Source organism: Emydura macquarii, unplaced genomic scaffold (genome assembly GCF_026122565.2).
Source record: "Emydura macquarii macquarii isolate MOO-44397 ecotype Brisbane River unplaced genomic scaffold, CSIRO-AGI_Emac_v2 contig_2768, whole genome shotgun sequence".
Classification (NCBI taxonomy): domain Eukaryota; kingdom Metazoa; phylum Chordata; order Testudines; family Chelidae; genus Emydura; species Emydura macquarii.
The window spans coordinates 8418075-8440055 of record NW_027132905.1 but is presented as its reverse complement, the minus strand read 5'-3'; the positions used below and the strand labels follow the sequence as shown (position 1 = coordinate 8440055).

General features: G+C 39.1%; 1 protein-coding gene across 6 annotated transcripts in view; it reads right to left on the bottom strand.

The window, feature by feature from the left end:
• Positions 1 to 21981, bottom strand: part of MACROH2A1 (macroH2A.1 histone) — a 64500-nt gene that overhangs the window by 1691 nt on the left and 40828 nt on the right. For 4 of the 6 annotated variants that reach the window (XM_067567136.1, XM_067567134.1, XM_067567137.1 and 1 more), the window contains 3 exons: positions 13336 to 13435; positions 7720 to 7809; positions 4251 to 4425 (listed from right to left, as the gene is read on the bottom strand). In XM_067567136.1, the coding sequence (XP_067423237.1) occupies positions 4251 to 4425; positions 7720 to 7809; positions 13336 to 13435 (365 nt within the window). Of the gene's footprint in view, positions 1 to 4250; positions 4426 to 7719; positions 7810 to 11623; positions 11715 to 13335; positions 13436 to 21981 lie in introns of all 6 variants that reach the window. The other 2 variants (XM_067567138.1, XM_067567139.1) reach the window with 1 other exon arrangement.

The window sequence follows — 21981 nt, the reverse complement described above, 5'->3', positions numbered from 1 at the left end:
TTCTAATGTAATACAAATAAGAATTAATAATTGCTAGGGAAGCCGTGGAACCTCAGCGGCCAGTAACCACAGAGGCTGCTGCTTTCTGTTGTACAAGACGTGTATTATAGGGAACAACTGTCCTGGTTACAGGGAAAAAGACAATGGCTAAAATTTTCAAAAAGTGCCCACTGTCTTTCAATGACAGGCTCTTATATTACTTTTACCTTTTGGAAAATATTAGACAAGTGTCAAAATCTTGCACCATTAATAGTTTTGTCAGTGACTTTAATGAGAGCAGGCCCTGAGGAAACAAGTTTTTTTCCCCCCAAGAAAGTTTTACATGGTAAATGAATGATTTTGATTTTGTTTTTGTTTTTATTTAAAAGCCACTCTTGTATTTAAACAAAGAGAAGGCTTACATCGTAGTTAGGCTTGGCAGAATTAGATTTTTATATTTTTCTATAATTTCAAAGGATAATATCCATGTTTATTTTTAGGCTTATTTCCCCCAATTTTTATGGCTTTAAGTTCTTACAGTTGCTCAAAATTATGGATTCTAAGAATTTTTTTCCAATTTAAATTTTCACAGTTGCAGGAAATTAAGCAGCACAACAAGCAGACAATAATTATTTAATGATGGTAGACACTGAAATTTAAAAAGTTAAAGTTTTATAACTGTTGAAACACAAATTGTCAACGTTATATGTCAAAAAATACAAAGCAAATACCATTAAATCAAACTCTAATGTTCTCAAGCAGCATTTTTCTTACTCTGCCCATCTGTAAATTTCATTCATCATCCATGGAAGCTTTTTTGGGTTTTTTTTTCCTCCTCTTTGTATGTGTAGGGCGAAATCAAAGGTTATCAACATTTACAGATAAAAATCTAATCCTTCCAAGCCTAACTGTAGAATTGGGGTTACTGAGAGACTCACATACTAGTAATAAAGGGGAATAATACTATTTACTTACAAACTGCACAACAGTGTTGATAATTAGTTAGTTTGTCCAGCACTTTGAAAATGTAGGACCAAATTCACCCCTGGCATTAACAGGTGCTAGATCACTTACACATACATTAAATGTGACCAATTAATGCTGTTTTATTCTTCCTCTTATTATATGCTGCAAGAAGTAGAAAAAGCCAGAAGATAAAGGCAGCTGCCTATTCTACGTACCACTTATTATGCAATACCTTATCATAAGAAGTATTCTAACAGACACTGTGGGGTTGGACTGTATATAATGGAATATTGGACAAACTGCCTGTTGGTAACCCTGGTATTTCAACATTGATGGCAGGAAATTGCACATGCAGTTCCCCTCTCATCAGAGCATGTTTTCTAAAGCTAGCTTAGCTGGCCCAGTAAGGCTCACCAACCCTATAGGGTTGGTGCACAGCTGTCATCGGTGTGCATAGCTGTCTTATGCCATTTAACCTCCCTCTGCTGGCTTAGCAAAGGAAAGGGCATAAGGCTAGTATGTCCCTAAACTCCATAACTCAGCTCTCTTTCTGGTCCCCTGTGGATGTTTCAGCCTGACATAAATTAGAGAGGATTTCAGGCTGTTTTTAGTAGAGGAGTATAGTAGGGTGACCTATGTGGACCAGCAACAGGAGCAAAGGAGTGTGACAAGATGTACAGTTTTTGCCACACCCCAGAAATCCTGCTGCACCCCACCCCAATGGTGTCCCAACTAGGTGCCAAGACAAAATACAGCCAGGGCTCTGAGGGCTTCACTCTCAGTCTTAAGAGAGCTCAAGGATTAGAATGTAAACTCTCCTTAGACTTTAAACTCTTGGGGGCAGGGACTGTTGTTTTGTTTTGTGCTTAGCACTATGGGGTCCTGATCCATGACTTGAGCTTGTAAGTGCTATGATAATACAAAGAAATAATAATAATCTGGGAGGCATTCACATCTGCAAAATGACTAGATGCAAGGGAGTTTATTTAGGGTCACCCATGTTAGAAAGAGCAAAGAAAGACACGGGGGGTGAGGTGCTGACCAGAGACCAGGATAGGGGCTTTTGCGGAAAACAGGAATTACTTGTATAGCTGTGCACTATTTGTATTTTGAGCTTAATTCTTGTAAAACTGCAGTTTGAGACTTTTGCCAAACTGGTGTCAATACAGATTAAAGTCAGCCCCTGGAATAAAACCCCATTCAGAAAGGGTGACTTTGTATTCACACTCAACTGCGAGTGAAGTTTTCTCCCTTGCTGTTTTCCCCATGGCCCTGCTACAGTGAGCTTTAAACCACCTTTGCACAGCATCCCCTTACTTGTGCTCTCTGCAGGTTGGCTACAGCTGAACATCTGACCCACTGACTGCTACAAGCAAGTTATTTTATTCCCCCTCGAAGTACAAAATGATTTATTTTAACTGCTCTCACGTAATCCCATTCCTCAGCCATAAAAGAGAATGAAGTTGTTTACATGGGTTTATTGGGTGATGTCTGTTTGTCAGATGTCTGTACCAGAACAGCTGTGTGCATCTGCAGTCTTTGGCGTCTGTTGTCCTTAAAAGGTTTATTTATTTTTTAAAACTTTTTACTTTATAGAACAATAGTATAGACAGAATTAAGATAGTCCCCTTCATAGAAATTACATTCCAATTACCCACTGTAATCAAAGAAAACACCTCAGTGTTTATTTCTGCCCTGTTCTAAAGGCTGCCATCCGCAAAGTTCTCATGGGTTTCAATGAGAATTACACGCACAGACCAAGAGAATATATGCCAAAACTTGTCTGTCAGTCAGTCAGGTTTCACAATGGAATGTGAATGGAATGATTATTGGGATTTCATTTTAGTCAACAGCAATATACTTCCTTGTAACAATGGCTTCTGTAAGCCACCCAATTGAGAAAAAAAAGATACCATGCTCTGTTTTGTAAAGACTGCCATCTCTAGGAGTACACTTTGCATAAACTTTATTCTCCACAAAGTCTCCTTGAAGCTGCATAATGTTACATCCTTCTTAAAGTAGCATATGCCATCACTCTTTTTGTATGAGCTATTAACTTGTATTTTTAAACCTGGCATGATGTGTCTCTCTTCTGTTTCAATAAAAATGATAGGGATAATTTACATTTCTATAGTGCAATTATCCCAAAGGATCCAACAGTGCTTTACTTTATGTAGAATATACAGGAATCACTTCTCCACTGGAAGAAAGCCCCTTCTGGGGTGAATAGCAGCATAACACATAACTTGTGGAGAATCCTCCCTTCCCCAGCCCCCAACGACACAGACGTAGACGTCTACTTTTATGGTAAGTGCAAAGGCACTTCTTTTTGAACCAGATCCCCAGCTGTGTAAATCAGCATGAATCTGGCTCTCAGTGTCCATACAGATCACTACAGGCCAAAAATTTAAACATGAGCCTCAAGCCAGGCTCCTATTCTGTAATTAAGCAACCTGGTTTTCAAACACACTGGGGATCCTGCAGCTTCCATGGAATTCTACCTATGGATTTAGGAGCCTAACTTGAGTCTCCTGTTTTTCAAAAAATCTTGGCCAAGGCTTTTAAGGTCTCATTTGAAAGCACACCACACAGCCAACCATGTGTGGAATTCAATTTATGTACCGTGGCTGAAAGTCTGAACTGACACTGCCATTCTTGGTAATCTAGAGGTATGACTACACTGCAGTAAAACACCGGCAGCTGGTCCATGTCAGCTCCAGCCCAAGGCTAAACATCTACACTGCCATTTTATAGCCCCACAGCCTGTGCCCCAGGAGCCTGAATCAGCTGACATGGGCCAACCTCAGATGTTTTATTGCTGTGTAGACATACCCTAGGTGTTTGAAGCCCAATGCTTAGACTAACACTAAGCCATGGCTTCTTGCTATCTTACTGGTCGGGTTAACGACACTCTAAAACTTGGTAAGGTAGATTCTTTTTCTTCATGTTCATTTTTCAAGTTTTTGTCAGTTGTTAATATAAAATATTTTAATGCACTCATAAAAATGCATTTTATTCACTTTAACATATTTGTGTACTTTATGATTCTGCAGGGATCATTGTTAAACCTGCTCAAGCCTGAACTATGATTCACTAGAGTATTTCAAGTGGGATTTACTGGTTGAATGAGTCTACAAGCAAGGGGCAATTTCATTAAAAAAAATCTGAATTGAGTGCATGAAGAAGAATAAATCAATATTGCGGCACTGGAAGTCATGCCCAAATAAGGACCGGAGGACATGGGGTTGCATTAGAAAAATCTGGCCCACACAAAATTAGGTAACAGGTTTGTATGGCAGCCTTACCTGCCACTGCCAATTGAAGGAAATGCAATTGACTTCAGCTTCTTTTCATCTGCCAGAGCCAAGCAGTTCTTCACTGTCTTTTCCAGCAGCTCCTCACATTTGTCTGAACCCCAACCAGGGCTATTACAGTGGATCACAAATTTAGCAGGCAGTCCATGGCCTGCACTGACAGCAGCTAGTTAGAAAGAGAAAATGAAGTTTAATTGCTTTCATCCTGTCAGGATAAAAAAAGTACATATGTGGAAGTGTGATTAAAACTGCAAACTGCTGACAGACACTGCTATAATCCCAGTGGATCCTTTATCATACAAATCAAATAGCCTGAAGAGATAACATGATTACATAGACTGTTTTACATTTGCTACTGCATTTCATCGGAGTAAATTGTAAATTATAACTATAATACACCTCAGTGAATAGAGAGCAAGATCTGTCACTGGCAGATTAGAGGACGCAAATTTGTAGCAGGCACTTTATTGCAACTTTCTTCTCATTTTATCAGATAATACATTACAAAATTGGTTGTCTGTTGGAGTATAAAACTGTTAGAGGGATGCTATTGTTTTATTTTAATGTTACTGTCAAGTTACAGTATCTGCCAGGATGTTATAAACTCAGATTAACTACCCCTGTGATTTTTAGAGGTTTGGTGTTAATACACAATTTGTGAGCCAGCTTTTGATTAGACTGCAGCCCAAAAGGAATCAAATGCAAATATTATGATGTATCTATAAATTGATAGGAAAGTTACAGTCTAGACAAATTATGCAACTGTTTTCTTTTACTTCCTGCCAATGCAGCATTCTGTTTCTGATTTAGTATGAGTAAGTATATTTTGTTTAATTTCAACAGACAGTTTTGGATTGATGTTACTTTAAAATTTCTCTGTAGAATGTCACCCTTGATTATTGACATAATGCTGGTTTCTAGTTCATTTCTTTCATAATTTATTGAGACAACTGTGTAGTATGGATTACAGTGTTTGGTTTATTGTTTTTATACACCAAAAGACATGACCTTGTGTGTGCCAGGAAACGGAAGAGGGCATTTTATAATGCTAATTATCTCATGACACCCCAGCCCTGGCACGCATGTCCAAGGGACATGAGGACACCCCACAGAAGGACTAGTGTCAATCAGCCTCAGGGAGTGCAGAGATGGCTCCTGTGACTTGGGAACACAAATCTCCCAAGAGGAGAGGGCAGGAAACTGGATTATAGCCCGACCTCCTCTCATCTTCCCCTCTTGGTTGGGTGCAGAGACAGATTACATGCATACCAGGGAGTTCAGGGCTGGATTGCATGTCTATTCTGCACCTGCAATTCGGTGGTGAAAAATACGTGTATTTTATTTTACTTACTTTGGTTCATTAAAAGAAATGGTTATTCACAGGCTCAAGTACAAACTTAGTCACACAATCAAAGTTGGAATAGCAGCTCACAGTGCACAGTCAGATATCTAATTGCCTCTGTGGCTGTAACCATTTGTGCCCACAAAATTGTGGGTACAAAAATGGGAGCTTGCTTCTAACAGTCAGGCCTGTAAATGTTCTTGTCAAGAAATTCTCTATTCTATGCTGGAATGTTTATGGAGCACGTTGTTATTAAAATATGGTGGCAACAACTCTTGGAGCCATGTTATCACATATAGATATTATCCTGCAGGTGCTTCAGAAAATAGACCTTGGTAGGTGAAATTCTGACTGTGGAGGGGTAAATTCTAAAGGGCAACAGAAGCACAAGCATTTATGCACTTTGGGACCTGCAGATCCTCAACATATTGAATAACCTCAGTGTTAGGCAATTTTGTTATAATGAGCACCTAAAAAGTTGGCTGATTCAGAATAAATCCAAAAAAAATCTAATCAGTGATTTTATGTATCGTGTGACTCTTCAGTACCTTTCCTCATATGTAAAACCTTCACACTGAAAGGGAAAATACAGTGTGGATATGCCTCACTAGTTTACTGTCTCTCAAATGAAAAGAGATTTCTGATGAAACCATGGGGGCTCTGGAGGATAACTGTTAATTACCCAAAGCAATTTTCACTTATTTCAAATTAAAGTGCTTTGAAAGAAGAAGTATTTTACAATTTTCTATAAAACATATGAAGTCTGTGTGTAGAATCTGTTGGTTAGAGTTATACTCCAGGAAGAGAACCATGGTTTAGTCTCCACTATGGAACAGGAATCCCCAGATATAGGGGAAATGCCCAGGGGATGCTGGGGGCAGGACTGGAGCCAACTATTCTCCGGTTGTCACCAGCTGGAGGTGACAATTCTTGCTGGCCTAACAGAGCCTAGGCTGCCCCACTGGCCCCAGGATTGGGGAAGTGGCATGTGGCTGAGAGGCATTTTTCCCCAAAGTCTCAGATATTGTGCTGAGCACAGTGTGGCTGGACTTGCGGGTCTGGTTTATATAGTTCCTTAATAAGGAATACTGTAGGGTACTGGTGTCAATCAAGAAATATGGGAACAGCTTATTCTATAATTTTAATGAAACAAGCACCATTAGTAACAAAGTAAGCATTATGTTTAAATGTATGTCTCCATTTTCAAGTTTGGACAAATGAGGACAGTGCAGTGAGTGTGATATGATATAAACTGAGCAACAACTGAAAGAAAAAAGGAAAGATAAACATTAGACATAAACAGTCATAATTTTTCCTGTCATATCCCAAGTCATAAATTTTATCCTAGATTTAGTCAGTATTCATTTAGTAAACTGCATGCACTGTATTTATTTTTACAGTGTAAACACAGATGGCAGAATCAGAGTTCTTTATTCACAACATATATCAACAATTTTACAGATGGCTTAATACTACATTGTGCAATTCATCAAATTTTACGTCCATATACAAGAGTTGCTCAGATATTACTGAGATATTGATAACTGGGTATCAAAAATTCATAAACTGGTTTAAATAATCCTATTGGCACAGATGACTTAGGCCCTGATTCAACAAAGTCCTTAAGCAGATGCTTAATTTTAAGTATGTGCTCAAATCTCTAAGGTCAATGGGATGTAAGTATGTGCTTTGCTGAATAGGGATAGAATTGAAAATGTGTCTAAAGTTAAGCACATGCTTCTCATGTGCTCAAGTGATTTACTGTACTGAGGACTTAAGGAGTAAGAATATTATCTTTAAGTATATATATACACACACATATACAGGCATATGCTAGCTAACACATGCATCAATATATGTTTGTGAATAATGAATTTTTAGTTTTCTATATCACCACCACATTGTTTGATCTATCACTTTAGGGAGGATACTGTGTTGGTTTTTTTCCTTTGAACACTCGAATACTTAAACTGTGTTGTTGGAGGTCATACAAGAAGAGATGGGACTGTTTGTGACTGATTTATACACAATATACAATAAAACCAAACTGAAAGTCAGTCAAAAATCACAATGCATGCACAAGTTCTATTTGTCCATTTTCAGAGATTTAAGCCTCACCTCCTGCTACATCCAATGGCCCATTCTTTTTGCGAAGCTCAATGACGGCCTCCACAAATTCTTTGCCACCTTTCTTCTCCAAAGTGCTCCCTGAACAAAGACATTTGTTAGTTTATCCTGCTGTTCCGGAGCTCCTAAAGCAGACATGTGATTCATTGTTTTAGGTGGTCATACAGCCTAGATTTTTCTGCCCAAACATATTGTTGGGGACTGCAAAGTAAGATCTAAACCTTTTGGGACTTTGGAGTTAACTAGTCATTTAAAAATAAATCCCCCCAAGACCTCACATTTGTGTCCCTTCCCTAGCACTCACATTCTGATCTCAATGTCAACATACGGGTGGTGACATCCCTAGTTCCATACCACATAGAGCCTGCTAGCGTGCTGTGTTTCAGGAATATGTGCTAATTCAATGGTGACTGATGGTTCATAATTCTTCCCCTAGGATTCAGTTCCCCTTTCTCTTATAAATTGTTTTAAAGAGCAATTTGCCACAATAAGAACTTGAAACTCACCTGATCTTGATCCCTGACCCCAACAGGTGGCACCAGGAATGAAACAGTCTCGTGAGTGCAGCGGGCTGCTTTACTTGTTGAGCCACCTTTAACCAAGAGGAAGAGCCTCAGAAATAAGGAGAATCTCTAAGGAACATATTCCTCCAATGCACTTCTCTCACTACTGCTAAGGAGCTGGACAACTGTTGCTCTGGGAGGAAGAGAGCCGTGCAGTGTTTCAGGGTAACAAAAGGTGTGCAGTCTACAAAGGCAGTCCAACATGAAATGGTTTAGATCTTATTTTGCAGCTCTAGTTTCATATATTAATATAAAAATAGCCCAAGAAAACATTTTTCCTAACTACTTAAGCATCCAAAATTATTTTGTACTGTGCACATTTATTATAAGATAGGCAAAGTAAGAAGAAGTGGTATCAAAGTTTCTGATTTGTGATATTACTTTGAAAATTGATTTCCAAAAAAAATCAGAATTAGAAACTGTAAAAGAGTTAGACATTTATTTGGTGAAGCCCATTCATTTTACTGATCGGGGGGAAGGGGAGAACTGCATTTTCTGATGGAAATGCACATATTATATGCTCAGTGAAGAAGAGCCCCTCCTACAGGGTTCATTTTGCTAAGTAGGGCTACAATTATAAGAACTAACAATGCCACAGCAACCTGCTTTTCTTTGACATTGTTAGACTTCTTCCAAAATTAATATTAAAGGGTTGTTAAATAATTGTCATATACTGACTTTTTTCCTTTGACTCTGCTTTTGTTAAATGCAGTTTATTCTATTGCCTTTGGATGTGAACAATGCTAAACATTTTAGAAAGTATGCACCCTGTGCTCTTTAGCCAGAACTAACTAACACTGGGCATTCTGTCCAAGTATGGACCGCAAGATCAGACCTTGTAGTTCAGGGTTTTAATTGTTCACAATAATCATCTCAACTGTTCACCTAAATATTTTGGTCTAGGGTCATTTTCACATGAGTGCAACTTTCCTGGTTACCTCCATGATATCTCAGGAGTTACCTGTTTATTCATTATATATGTTCCAAGTGGCACATTTCTTATAGCTATAGTTGTAGAATCTGAGGGACACTGAGTGTGAGCCCGCTGGGGATAAGAGTGAGTTGTACCACCTGAGCAGAGGTGCTTGGAAGTATTATGCTTTTGAAAAGCATATCTTGATAGGGCTGAAGGATGGAAGGGGTGCCATTTGCTATTTAACAGGCATAGATAGCGCTATCCCCTGTGCAGCCACTCCAGAGTGTGACGGGATGGAGAAAATTGGCTTTCACTCCATCCAGAAATACCCCATTTGGGGCTGTTAGTGAACTTGACCAGAACTGGGGCACACACTGTGCATGGACCCTGTACCCTCTAGCACAACCACAGGAAGGGGAGACAGAATTAATCCCTATAGAATCTACTAACAGAAAAGGTATTAATCACTGAGTCAGAGCACTCCGCCATTACAGTGTTGTACATTTAATGGCATTTTGTCTGGATTAGTTTTTAATTGAATCCCCTTCTGATAAGGATTCATTTACTGTTAAAACAAAATCTATAAAAACAACAATTTATTTAAAATTACGATTTCACTTTTCATCCAACAATTCAAATACTTTTTTCCTTGCAGATCTGGTGAAAAGAAAAAGTATTTCATACATCAACACTAATTTCTGCATTTATTCCTAAATTAAATTCATCCTCTTTAACTGATGAAGTTTTAATTTTGAATTATTCCTCACTACCTTCTTGTGCAATTATTAGCTGTATCTAGAAAAAGGTATATTGTATTTAGCCATTTTCCATTACATTAGTAAGGTTCTTGGTGAAAGTCTTGCTTCATAGCTTCAGGGTTAGTGGCTATTTACTCACAGGCATAAATATGTGTTACTTCCATGAGAATAAGGTAATTATCTCATGCTTTCCAAGCAGGCATTGGTATGTGTTGAAAAACAGCCTAAGCATGAATTTAGGCTTGTAAAATTTTCAGGATAAACCCACAGTACATTTAATTGTTAGAAGGATGGTAAAAGTTAATAATTGGAAGCTAAGCATTTGTGCATTTTTATTCTTTCTTCCAGCAGTCAGATGTAATTAGGAAATACATTAAAGCATGATCAGTGCAATATTCATAGACGTTTCTTTGTCGGCTAGTTTCAAAAGCATCTCTTTAAAGGTAAGAGATGAGTACATTAGCTAGCTGAACCTTACAGACTTTAGAAGCATATTATTCAAATACAGAAAATTCCTGTATTTTACTTTTGATGTTTCTGTGAAATTTCCTTTAGCCAGCTATTCTTCAGCTGTACCAGCTCAGACTGTTGTCCCTTCTGCTTTAATAAGCTAAGCAGAATTGGGTTTGCTTGGACATTGCTTGGAAGGGAGATCTTTCAGGAAAACCCAAGGTGTTGTAGAAAGTGCTGATTCTCTAGGCAACACTCTTCCCTTTAAGCCAGTAATGAAATAACGTCCCAGGCATGAAGGGGCACTGTGCGGACTGTGATGATTTGCTTAAGTTCAGCTATAAAATGAAGCTGTGATCCCTGTTGTCGCATCCTATTTATAAGGGCAGGTTACTACTGTTAGCAGCAACCTTCCAAGTTCCAGTTTGGGTACTTCCATTGTGCCTTAAGTTTTCTAGGCAGTTTCAGTAAGATCTAATATTCTTTTACTTCCTCCTCTGTCTACATTACTATTCTAAAATTTGAGAAATACTTTAAAACCAGCTAGACAAAAGGTGCTTATAAAGGAATATAGTATTAAAAATAATGAGAGTTACACATATGGATCTTAAGAATAAAAAATGTAAATGGACTTCTTAATCATTTTGCCTCCCATGCATTTTCTCTTTGGTGCAGCATGTCTGTGCTTGTGTGCCCGAGAATACAGAGACACCTCATCACTAGATCCAAAAATACAATGGGACTGTATGTAAAATGTGACAAAATGACTGAGCCTATGAGCTTAGAAAGTCCACAGAGGCTACCACCACGATGTCAGATGTGAACACCTCACACTTGGTGAGGAGTGGGGAAACTGGATCTAAATCAGAAATACGAGGGCTTTGGCCCAACTTTATTCAAAACTAGGCATTTTACACAGCCAAAACAAACAATCCGGTAGTGCCCTTTAATTGGGCACACGTTAGCACTGCTCCTGTTTTTTGCACTTTGGTTTTGGTTGTGTATTCTAATATTGCTTTTCAAAGTCTGATCTGACTACACAAATCAGAGATGTCCAATGACTTTGCACTTACTCGTTTGTTTTTACGATCGGTCAGGACTGCCGGAAGCGAGAAAAGAATGCAAATCTGCATAGCTTGGACAAGCTTGTTGCTGCTGCTTGACCATGCACACACAAACAATCTCTGCAGCACTGAACTTTCCATTACCTACTTCACCACCGGTGTAGAAGTCAGAGTTTGTCGGGTGAACGACAGCATCACTGTCGATCGTGGCAATGTCAGCCTGTACAACTTGCAACTACAACAGGTAAACAAATGTATATCAACCACGTTGGACAGAGACTGAGGACAGGCTCTACATTAACACATGTACCAACGTCCATGTTTTCCTACCTTTACATCTCCAAACCTTGTGCCAAAAGAGTATTCTGAATGATGCGTGCAGGTATGTGTAGAGGAGAGGGGATGGAGAAGAGGAGGAAGAATGTTGAGTATAACATGTTTAAATAAATGTTTGGATGACAAGTCAGAGCAAATCACATGAGATCATTTTGAAAGTTTTAAAACCAGCTAAAAAAACCAGCTAAAAAGGTTTCACTTTGCAGAAACCTATAATACCAGCACCCCACCGAGCATGACACTAATATATGTTATCTGTTTAAAAAGAAATTCTGGATCATCAGGTCAAACAAAATAATTAGTTTCTCCATTTTTTGCCACCATCAATAAAGTGGCAGGCTGTCACTTTTAAATTTGCCATTTTTCATCATCTTGTCAACTTCTAAAAAGAAAGTATCCTTCACTTTGGGGAAAACAGTGTATTTTCATGCAGAGTTGTCTGGTATTTGCTTTTTTTTAAAAATAGAATTGAGTATTTTTTTTTTAAAATCCACATTTTATCCATCTAATTAAGTTATATTTTAAAGGCATTTTATAGGTGCATGATGTAACACTTTCCCTCTGGTAGTCCCTTTATTTGTCTTTTTAAACAAGATAGTGCTTGAATGAGTAAAGTATAAATATATATATGTACACACGCACGCACACATTTTTTATGTAATTAGATGAACACTGACTTATACTCAGCCTTCTTACATCTTTGTCCTGGTAATTTATACATATACATTCATATATCAAATGCAGTGAAATGGAATTAAATTTACTGTTCCATTAAGGAAGTCTGAAAAGTAATAAAAAGAACAGGTATAATCAAACAGATATTAAAAATAGTATTATATGAAGTGCATCTAGATCAGTACTTATTTTAGTAGACAGACTTCTGGTGAATGGTAATATTTTATTTGGAACAGAGTGGAAGCCATAAAAGCAATACACATTATACTGTAATATATTTTCAAGTTTTATGTTGCCATAAAATCAGTACTGGTTTTCAACTGAATATGAAGGTGATGGAGCGGGGGATAATTTAAGCATAATGAAAACATACAAACCAGTTGATTGAATTAAACATGAAATCAAGACAGAAAGACAATTTGGAGGATATCTGATCATCCCTCTCTACGAATTTCTGTGCCTATTTTGAAAACAAGGGGATTGCAGGTAGAATGGAGAAACTGCTTATTTTGAAAGTAACCTGACAAAGAATATTTTAGTCCTTAATGAATCCACATAAGAACCCCCCTCAAAGCAGCTAACAGTCAAGTATGAGCATTATGGAAAGGAATTTAGATGACTTCTTATTTTAATTGCAATCAACTTGAAGACAATCACTAATAAGAAATACACAAATATTTAGATTTGGTGCAAATCAAGCTTCTTAACTAAATTATCCAGGTTCTAGTTTCTTGAGCACTTAAGAATTTGGAGTCTTATTTTAATGCATGAAGTCCAGGAGAATAAATTCTGGGTTCCATAATTTTCACATGACCATTAGTTGTGTCAACCCATTCCCCATTTACCTAGGTCATCTTTAAGGTCAATGTCAGCATTGGTAGGATTGATAATGGCCTCCACCTCAAAGCCGGCTAAATTACTGATTTCACTGTGAATAAGGTTCAGCTGAAAAGAAAAGCATGAGGTGGGAAATAACAGGACAGCTGGGAAATCAGAGAAGCTGCAGAAAAGTAAGCTTTGCAACACAGATGGAGATAGCATCACTGCAAATAAATACGCAAAATAAAGTGCAGGTCATAAAAGGGGTTATTGGTCAAACAAAGAATCAATTTCAAACACAAGACTCAAACATTGTTCTGTATGTGGAGAGGAAGCGAATGTTCTTGTTAATGAGTTCTACTTGTATACAGTGCATGTTTTATGTTCAGAATTGTTTGAAATTCCTGTGCTGACATGGTAAAGGATACACTATTCCCCTTGAACTCCTGGCTCAAAGATCGCTCATGATTTATGCATCAATTTGAGCCAGGAATTCTTTATACAGCCAGGACTTTTAACAGAGTACATGGTGGTTTTAATGGTTCTCGTTTCTTTGCTTAATCCATTAAGTGTGAGGATATTTTTGAGAAATCAGGCATTTATTTACTATGGCATTGCCAGTCCTAAAAACGAGGCATACTTCCTTTTCAGTCATAGAAGCAGACAACATGGTCTGCACCTTAGTAGTTTAAGTTTTCTTTTGTCCAGTAGTGGGTTACATTGGTAGAAGGGCTGGTGAAGTAGCACCACCCTGAATAAATGTAAGGCTGTGTCTGTATAATTGTGGTGTTTCTGGTTTAAGGTGCATGCTTGTGCTGTAATCCAGAGGAATGCTTTTAGAGGCTCTACTTTTTCTTTAGATCAAATATTTTTCTGAAAATAAACTGCCTGGAGTTTGTGAACTACAAACTCTGTCTTCTAGACATCCTTGTAGCTATCAGTATTAGGAGAATTTATCATTGGTATGTATCAGGGTGATAGAAATCAATTAGCATAGGCATCTGGAGATTAACCTTACATTTATATTTTAGGTTCTTTAAAAATTAGACTATTATGTGGCATATCAGGAAATACAGGTTCTACCTGCTAGCAACATGTTTTGAGCAAGGCTTATTAAGTGTTGCATTAAATCACAAGTCATGCTCAAATATGAAATATACACGTCAAACATTAAGAGGTTACTCACCTCATGCAGTGACTGTGGTTCTTCGAGATGTGCATCCTTATGGGTGCCCCACCTCTGGTGCACAATGTGCCTCTCGAGCCTTAATTGGAGATTTTCCATTATCAATGTCCATTCGGCCTGCACATGCGCTCAATACCGAGTGTACATACAGCTGTGCAGTTGAACCGCTCTCAGTTCCTTCTCTATCTGAACGACCAACAAAGGCCAGTCCAAAGCTGAAGGGAAGGCAGTCTGGTAGTGGAACACCAAGAGGGAGACATCTTGAAAAACCACAGCTACTGCACCAGGTGAGCATTGAGTAGTGGGTGTTCCACTTCAGGTGATTCCCAAGCAGAATCGCCAAGGTAAGGGTAGACCAAGCCTAAGACAGAAGACAGTACAGCAGTACCAAGTGCTGCATCAGATCTAATGGTGTGGACCACAGTATAATGTTTAGAAAAAGTAGGCACTGAGGTCCATGTAGCAGCTCTGCATATTTCAGACACTGGAATGTTCTTGACTAAAGCTATGGAAGTTGCCTGAAATGATAGAGTGTTTCCTATTATCCGTTGGGGAGGAAGAGCACCAGCTTCATTGCAGCAAGTGACAATACACTCAGGGATCCACCTTGAAAGTCTGTGTAGATATTGTGGACTCCTTGGATCTCTCTTCAATGGAGACAGTCAAGAGGATTTCTGAAATTGCTTGGTCCTATCTATACAAAAGGGCAATGCCTGTCTCACATCTAAAGAATAAAAGTAGATCTCCCGCTGAGATATGTGGTTTAGGGAAAAATAATGGTAGATGAATAGAATGGTTAAGATGTAAATCAACAACACTGTGGGCAAGAATTTTGGGCGTGGTCAGAGAGACCTTGTCCTTGAAAAATACTGTACATGGAGGCCCTGCGAGCTGATGTGACAGTTATTAGAAAAGCTGTCTTTGTGATAAATGAAGCAAGGAGTAGGCTGTCATAGGTTCAAATGGAGGTCCTGGGAGGTATCTAAGCATCAGGCTGAGATCCCAAGTATGAGTAGGATTCTTAACATGGGGGCTAAAACCTTAACAAATCTTGAGGATATAGGGAAAGCAAATATGGAAAACCTCTCTATGAGTAATGAAATGGCAATATGAACCCTAAGAAAGTTAATTGATAACACTGATTTCTTCAAGTCTAGCGGGTAATCCAAAATGGCTGACAGCAAAGAGATTCAGACACAAGACTGATGCTGACACCAGTGGTTGAATCTTTTCCATTTCTGAAGGTAACTAATTCCAGTTGACTCCTGTCTAATGTTTAATCATATTCATACCTGTTGTACTCTTATCGAGCAGGTGGATTCTAAACTTGTGAACTACCTAGGAGCCATCTTGGAGGTGTAGGACCCCTAAGTTTGGGTGAAGTATGCGAACAGCACCCTAGGAGATGAGATGAGGGATGGTCAGAAAATGAACACGAGTTGGACCCATGGATGCAGCAGGTAAGGATACCAAACCTTCTCAGACAGGTTGGTACCATAAAGATAACCCTGGCTTTGTTGTGTCTGACCTTGTTAATCACTCTTCGTATTACTGGTGTTGGAGGGAATTAATAGAACAAGCCCTTTAACCAGGGAAGGAGAAAAGCGTTCCCCAAATCATGGCAACTAGGCCTCCTCTTGGGCAGAACAGGGGCTATTTCTTGTTGCTGTATGTGGCTAAAAGGTCCACCTCTGAAAGTCTCATCTTTGGAATACCCTGAGAAGGATTTCACAGTCCAATTCTCATTTGTAGTTCTAGGAGAAGCATCTACTGAGCATATCAGCTGTGACATTCTGGGCTTCACGAAGGTAAATGGCTGAGATCTGAATCAGATGAGTTATACATCAGTTCCGTAACTTTGTGGCTTTGGCACACAGTGAGGGGGATCTTACTCCTCCTTGTTTGTTGACACAGAACACGCAAGCCACATTGTCTGTCATGATCCTGATTGATTTGCCTCAGATGAGGGGTAGGAAGTGAAGGCAGGCATTCTTGACTGCCTTGAGTTCCAACAGGTTGATATGGAGACCAATTTCCTTAGGTGATTGCCTGCCCCAAGTTGTGAGGGTACTGAGGTGTGCTCCCCCAGCTTAACAGTGATGTGTCCATTGTCAGTTATTGTTGGAGATGTGTGGATAAAAGGGATGGCCATGCATACACTGAGCTGATTTTTCCACCAGTCTAGAGAATTCTTCACCTGGAGGGGATCCGTGACCTATCTGCCCAAGCTGTGTCTGGTTGAGCAACAGAGCCTTCCGAACCCGCCCTGAAAGCAGTGAAGGCGTAATCTTGCATGCTTGGTTAAAAAGGTGTAAACTGACATATGACCTCGAAGCTGTAAACAGTTCCTTACTGTAATTCAGGGACTTCCTTTAACTGTCACAACCATATCTGCGAAGGTTATGAATCTGTCCAGGGGAAGAAAGGCTCTGGCTGTCAACGAATCTAGCTACGTCCCTATGAATGATATTCTCTCTGCTGGAGCGAACACGGGTTTTTTTACATTCAGCTGGAGACCCTAGTCCTGGAAGAGAGCAAGAGCAATCTGGGTGGAGGTCAGCACTGCTTCGTAAGATTGGCCCTTGAGTAGCCAGTTGTCAAGATACAGGAAGACTAAAAAAGCTTCTTGCTAAAGGAAAGCAGCTACTACCACCTGAACCTTTGAGAATACCCTTGGAGCAAAACAGAGGCTGAAGGGAAGTAACTCGTATTGAAAATGCTACTGGCCAATGGTAAAATGTATGTATTTCCTGTGATTGGAGTGAATCACTATATGGAAATAGGTGTTCGGTAGACAGAGGGCTGAAAACCAATTTCCTGCCTCTAGAGAAGGAATTATAGCTGCCAGAGTTACCATCCTGAAGTTCTGAGACTTCACAAATTTGTTCAGTTGTCTTAGCTCTGAGATCAGTCTCCACCCTTCATTCTTCTTTGGGATGAGAAAATACTTTGAGTAAAACCTTTTCCCCCTGCGAGGGGATGGGACGGGCACTATCGCTCCTAAATGAAGGAGAGAACACACTTCTCCTGAGTGGGTGGAAGCAAGAGACATAAAGTGGATGGTGTAGCCCAATGTTATAACCTCCATGACACACTTGTCTGTTGTAATATGGCACCAACTCTGTTTGAAATGGGAAAGTGGTCTCCAAAAGTGGGAAGACGTGTGAAAGTTTGCAGCTTGCCAGCTAGAGGTGAGGGCGGAATCAAACTCTTGACCAACCCATCAAAATTGTGTGATGGTGACTGGATACTCACTGGAGGAGGGTGAAGAGCTCTCTTCCTCTGGTATCTTTGTCTCTTTCTATTGGGTTCGGCAGTTCAGTGAAATCTAAAGAATTAGGTCAGGTGCAATCTCTGAGCAGTTTGAGACCTGCAACATCTCCTCTTTTTCATAGGGTTTACATATTCAGAGACCTCAACATGGCCCTGGAGTCCTTCAGGGGGGGCTCATCTGTAATCCCCAAGAAGAGCTTCTGACCATCAAATGGGAGGTCCTCAACAGTATTCTGAGCCTCTCTCGGGAAGCCTGACAATTGGAGCCATGACACCCTGCACATAACTGCTGTGGAGATGGATCTGGCAGCAATGTCTACGGCATCTAAGGATCCTTGGAGAGAGGTTCTGGTTAATAACTGGCCCTCCGCAATGATGGCCTGAAAGTGTTCCCTATGCTCCTATGTAAGATGTTCAATAAAGGCAGGAAACTTCTTGTAATTTGTGAAGTTATACTTGGCCTCATAGTTTGCAATCTTAAATTGGAGGTTTGAGGATGAGTAAGTCTTTTGATCAAAAAAGGTCTAACCTCTTTTGTAAGTAATGTACAGTAACACAGTTTATCCCTTTGACTGACAGCATCCACTACCAGGGAAATAGGTGAGGGGTGGGAAAACAAAAATTCTGAGTCCCTGGGGAGAACATAGTATTTCTTATCCACCTATCTGCAAATTGGAGGGTTGGTGACAGGAGTCTGCCACACAGTCTTCGTTGGAAGCACTTCATTAACAAGTAGCATAACCCGGCTGGGTGTTGCCGACTGCAGTACACAGATGTACAGGGGTGTGTGGGGGAAGAGTCTCCTGGCCTAACTTGGAAGTGGGTTGAAGGGAGCACTCCATCATCAGAAGTCTCCATTTGGTCTCCTGATTCTTCCGTGCTAAATTTGAGAGGTTGACAAAAGTTACATTTTTGGGAGAGATGGGACTCTCCAAAGCAATGGATACACTTAAGTGGCCGCCGCTGACCAGGAAAGCCTCCTGACAAGAGACAACATTTGAAACCTGGTGAGCCAGGCATGCCCAGCCAGGCCAAATAGGTTCCCCAGAAAAAGGGCAAAAAACCCCAAACCCCTCACTACTATCTAACTAATTCTATACTAACAACAAGTAACGCTATCTAGAAACACTAATACTAACTAAACCAACAACTGTAAAACACACAGAAGCATATAAAAGGCAGACATACTAGAGGTCTGTCTCAGGCTGATGTGGTAGAGAAGGGACTGAGCCCGTGCAGCTCTACATACGATCGGTGTGCGGCTTGAGATTGTATAGAGCACATGCACAGGCTGAACGGACACAGCAAATGGAAAATCTCCAATCCAGGGCTCAAGGGGCGCATTCACGCTTGAAGTAGAGCACCCTAGGAACACTTCTTGAAGAAGAATTAAAGTTATAACTCCACACTAGTAAGAACATATTTGTAAAAAGTGCTCAGTGATACAATGTGTGAGTGCAATTTGTTCACTACTGACAGCAAGTTTGGGAGTCTCTAACCCACATCACAAACTACTCTATAGTCTGGGACAATTGAACATGGAATGTCAGACTCTGCTCATGACATACCAGCCACTGGTACAGCAAGAGTCTAGTGAAGACAGCACTTTGACAAAACTGTGTGGAGAAGTTTAAAGCTGTGCTTAGCTTAGGGTGACCAAATAGCAAGTGTGAAAAATTGGGACTGGGAGTGAGGGGGTAATAGGGGCCTATATAAGAAAAATCCCCAAATATTGGGACTGTCCCTATAAAATCGGGACATATAGTCACCCGAACTTAACTACACTGTGCCTTCTTGTAGCCAGTGTTGTAAAGTCTTTGATATTCATAAGCACCAAATTAACACAAATGTTTTTAAAAATATGATGATTCAATAATGCTTATACCTATAATCTCCCTAATTAATTTTATAGAGCACAACAGTGAGAATAAAGAAATATATTTATTATAATTATGCCTACAGATGTGACCAGCATGGTGCTATCCATACACTTAAAGTGACTTTTCCAGAGTCTGACTAGGCAGTGCTGAGGACTATCCAAGTATGTGAGTTAATCTTAAACTTCTGTCAACTATTAACAGATAAAGAAAACTAAAGAGAAAGTTCTCATTCACTCATATAAGGCCTGATCTAAAGCCACTGAAGTCAATGGACAGCTTCCTTTTGAATTCAATGGGCTTTGGATCAGACCTATGAAGTATAACATTTTAGTGTAATCAAATACACGGAGACCTGGAGATTGCATCCACCGATTGCTGAATTTGGTCTGGCATATTTTAATCCATGTTACTTAATTTTAACTGCATATCTCCTTCCTGTGTGCGAGAGTTAATTTACTGAGAGGGAATACAGACAGGTCGATATACAAAACCAGTTTTCCAGTATAATGTATGATCTGCCAGTAAAGTTAATAGGTCATTCCTAGAGATGTGCAAAATTTACAGTTTTTGCTCTGGAGTTTCCCACAAAAATGTTCACCATTTCATTTCATGTGATTATGCACAGACATACAAATTTTGCTTTTAAAAATCTTGCCAGCATTATTGTTTGCATTGTTTTAATGTGTAAGCAATCTTCACTCAAAAATGAGCCCATTTTATAGTTTGAAAAATTAGCATACTTTAACATTTGTGCAAATATGGGCCCATTTTTGATTTTGTAATGAAATGTGGAAAAGCTTGATTTTCAAATCCAGTAATATTTCACACATCTAGTTACTAATTTTTCACATAATCTAGTTTGAGTCTTGAGTCTGACTACAAGCAAATGCTGTTTTAAAAATAAATTTTTAAATCAAACCAATACTGAAAAACTCTGTGGACACTGAAATAAAAAACTGACTGCAGGGATTTAAATACAGGCCTGAACATATTTATTTGTTTCATTTTAAATTTAACTCTTTTTGTTCCCTAGTTCCCAGATTTCTGTGAGTTTTACCCCAGACCATTTTGATTTTTTAGTTTTGGGCTCCCTTTGTATTAATGCATTTATGGGATTTACATGACAACCAGTTATTAATGTAAATCCCAATTTAACTATAACAAAATCCACCCACAAAAGATCCATCATACATAGTCTCGTGCTGCCTTTCTGCTGTGCAACAATTAGACACTTTTTGCTGAACTAGATTCTTATTGTGTAGTGTTAGGTATCTAAATTGCACTAGCATATGCAACACTGGGTAGGCCTCTAATTACTTAATGATTAATTCGATGAATTAGTTAAAGTGTATATAGTACTCAGAAAATGTTAAGTATCACAGAAGTGCTAATTATTATTACTTGCCCAAGCCCTGCAGTCCTTACTTCAGGCAAAACTACCTTTGACCCATCGGCAGTTTTGCCTGAGTAAGGACTCAGTAATTATCTAGCAATTTAATTTGCACACAAAAAACTGGGGTGTCTATTTCAGGCCAAATTGAAACCTCTTTGAAAATCCAGACCCAGATGCTTATCACTACAGATTTCCAATCCAGTAATGGTTCAACAATTCCAGAAAAACAAGTGTTAGCACATTGAGTTAATTTATAGACTATTTTAATAATCCTGGGTTGCCACAAATATATCATTTGTAGAATGCCACAGTAATTTTAAAATTAATTGGATTGTTATTTTAAGGTTAGTATAATGCTAATAAATAGGTTTCTACAGGTTTAAATACATGAAGGAGTTTTCCCCATGGAAAATGGCAGAGACAAAATTTCTGAAAATCTCTGAATTTAAAGGAAGGTTAATATAGCTGCTTAAAGATTTTGTTCAAAATCAATAATAGATTTTAGAAATGGACTGTACCCATGCCTGCTGTATGTGCTACAATGTTTTCAGTAATGAAATCTTCTGGGGATATTGCAGTGACAGAGCCTATTACTTGCTAGTAAACCTTTCCTTCCTCCAAACACAGAGCGAGGAAAAGGGATTTTTCCCATTAAGGCATCATGGATGGATGACAGGGGAATTAAGTATAGGATTATTTCCTTGCTTCCCCTTTGATCTACCACAACCTGGATTTGCAGACCCAGTGAACATACTTGTAGAGGCATTCAGGGAGGGAGAGGAGGGTCATTTGAATTGAATTGAGGGTCATATTGATTGTAGGTTTTAGGAAAGAATAATTATCTTTTGGGCCTGTTATTATTTATAGTCCTGTAGCGCTTGTTATTACCGTGAATAAAATGAGTATCTAAGAGAGAGTAACAGTAATCTTTTGAGTGTAT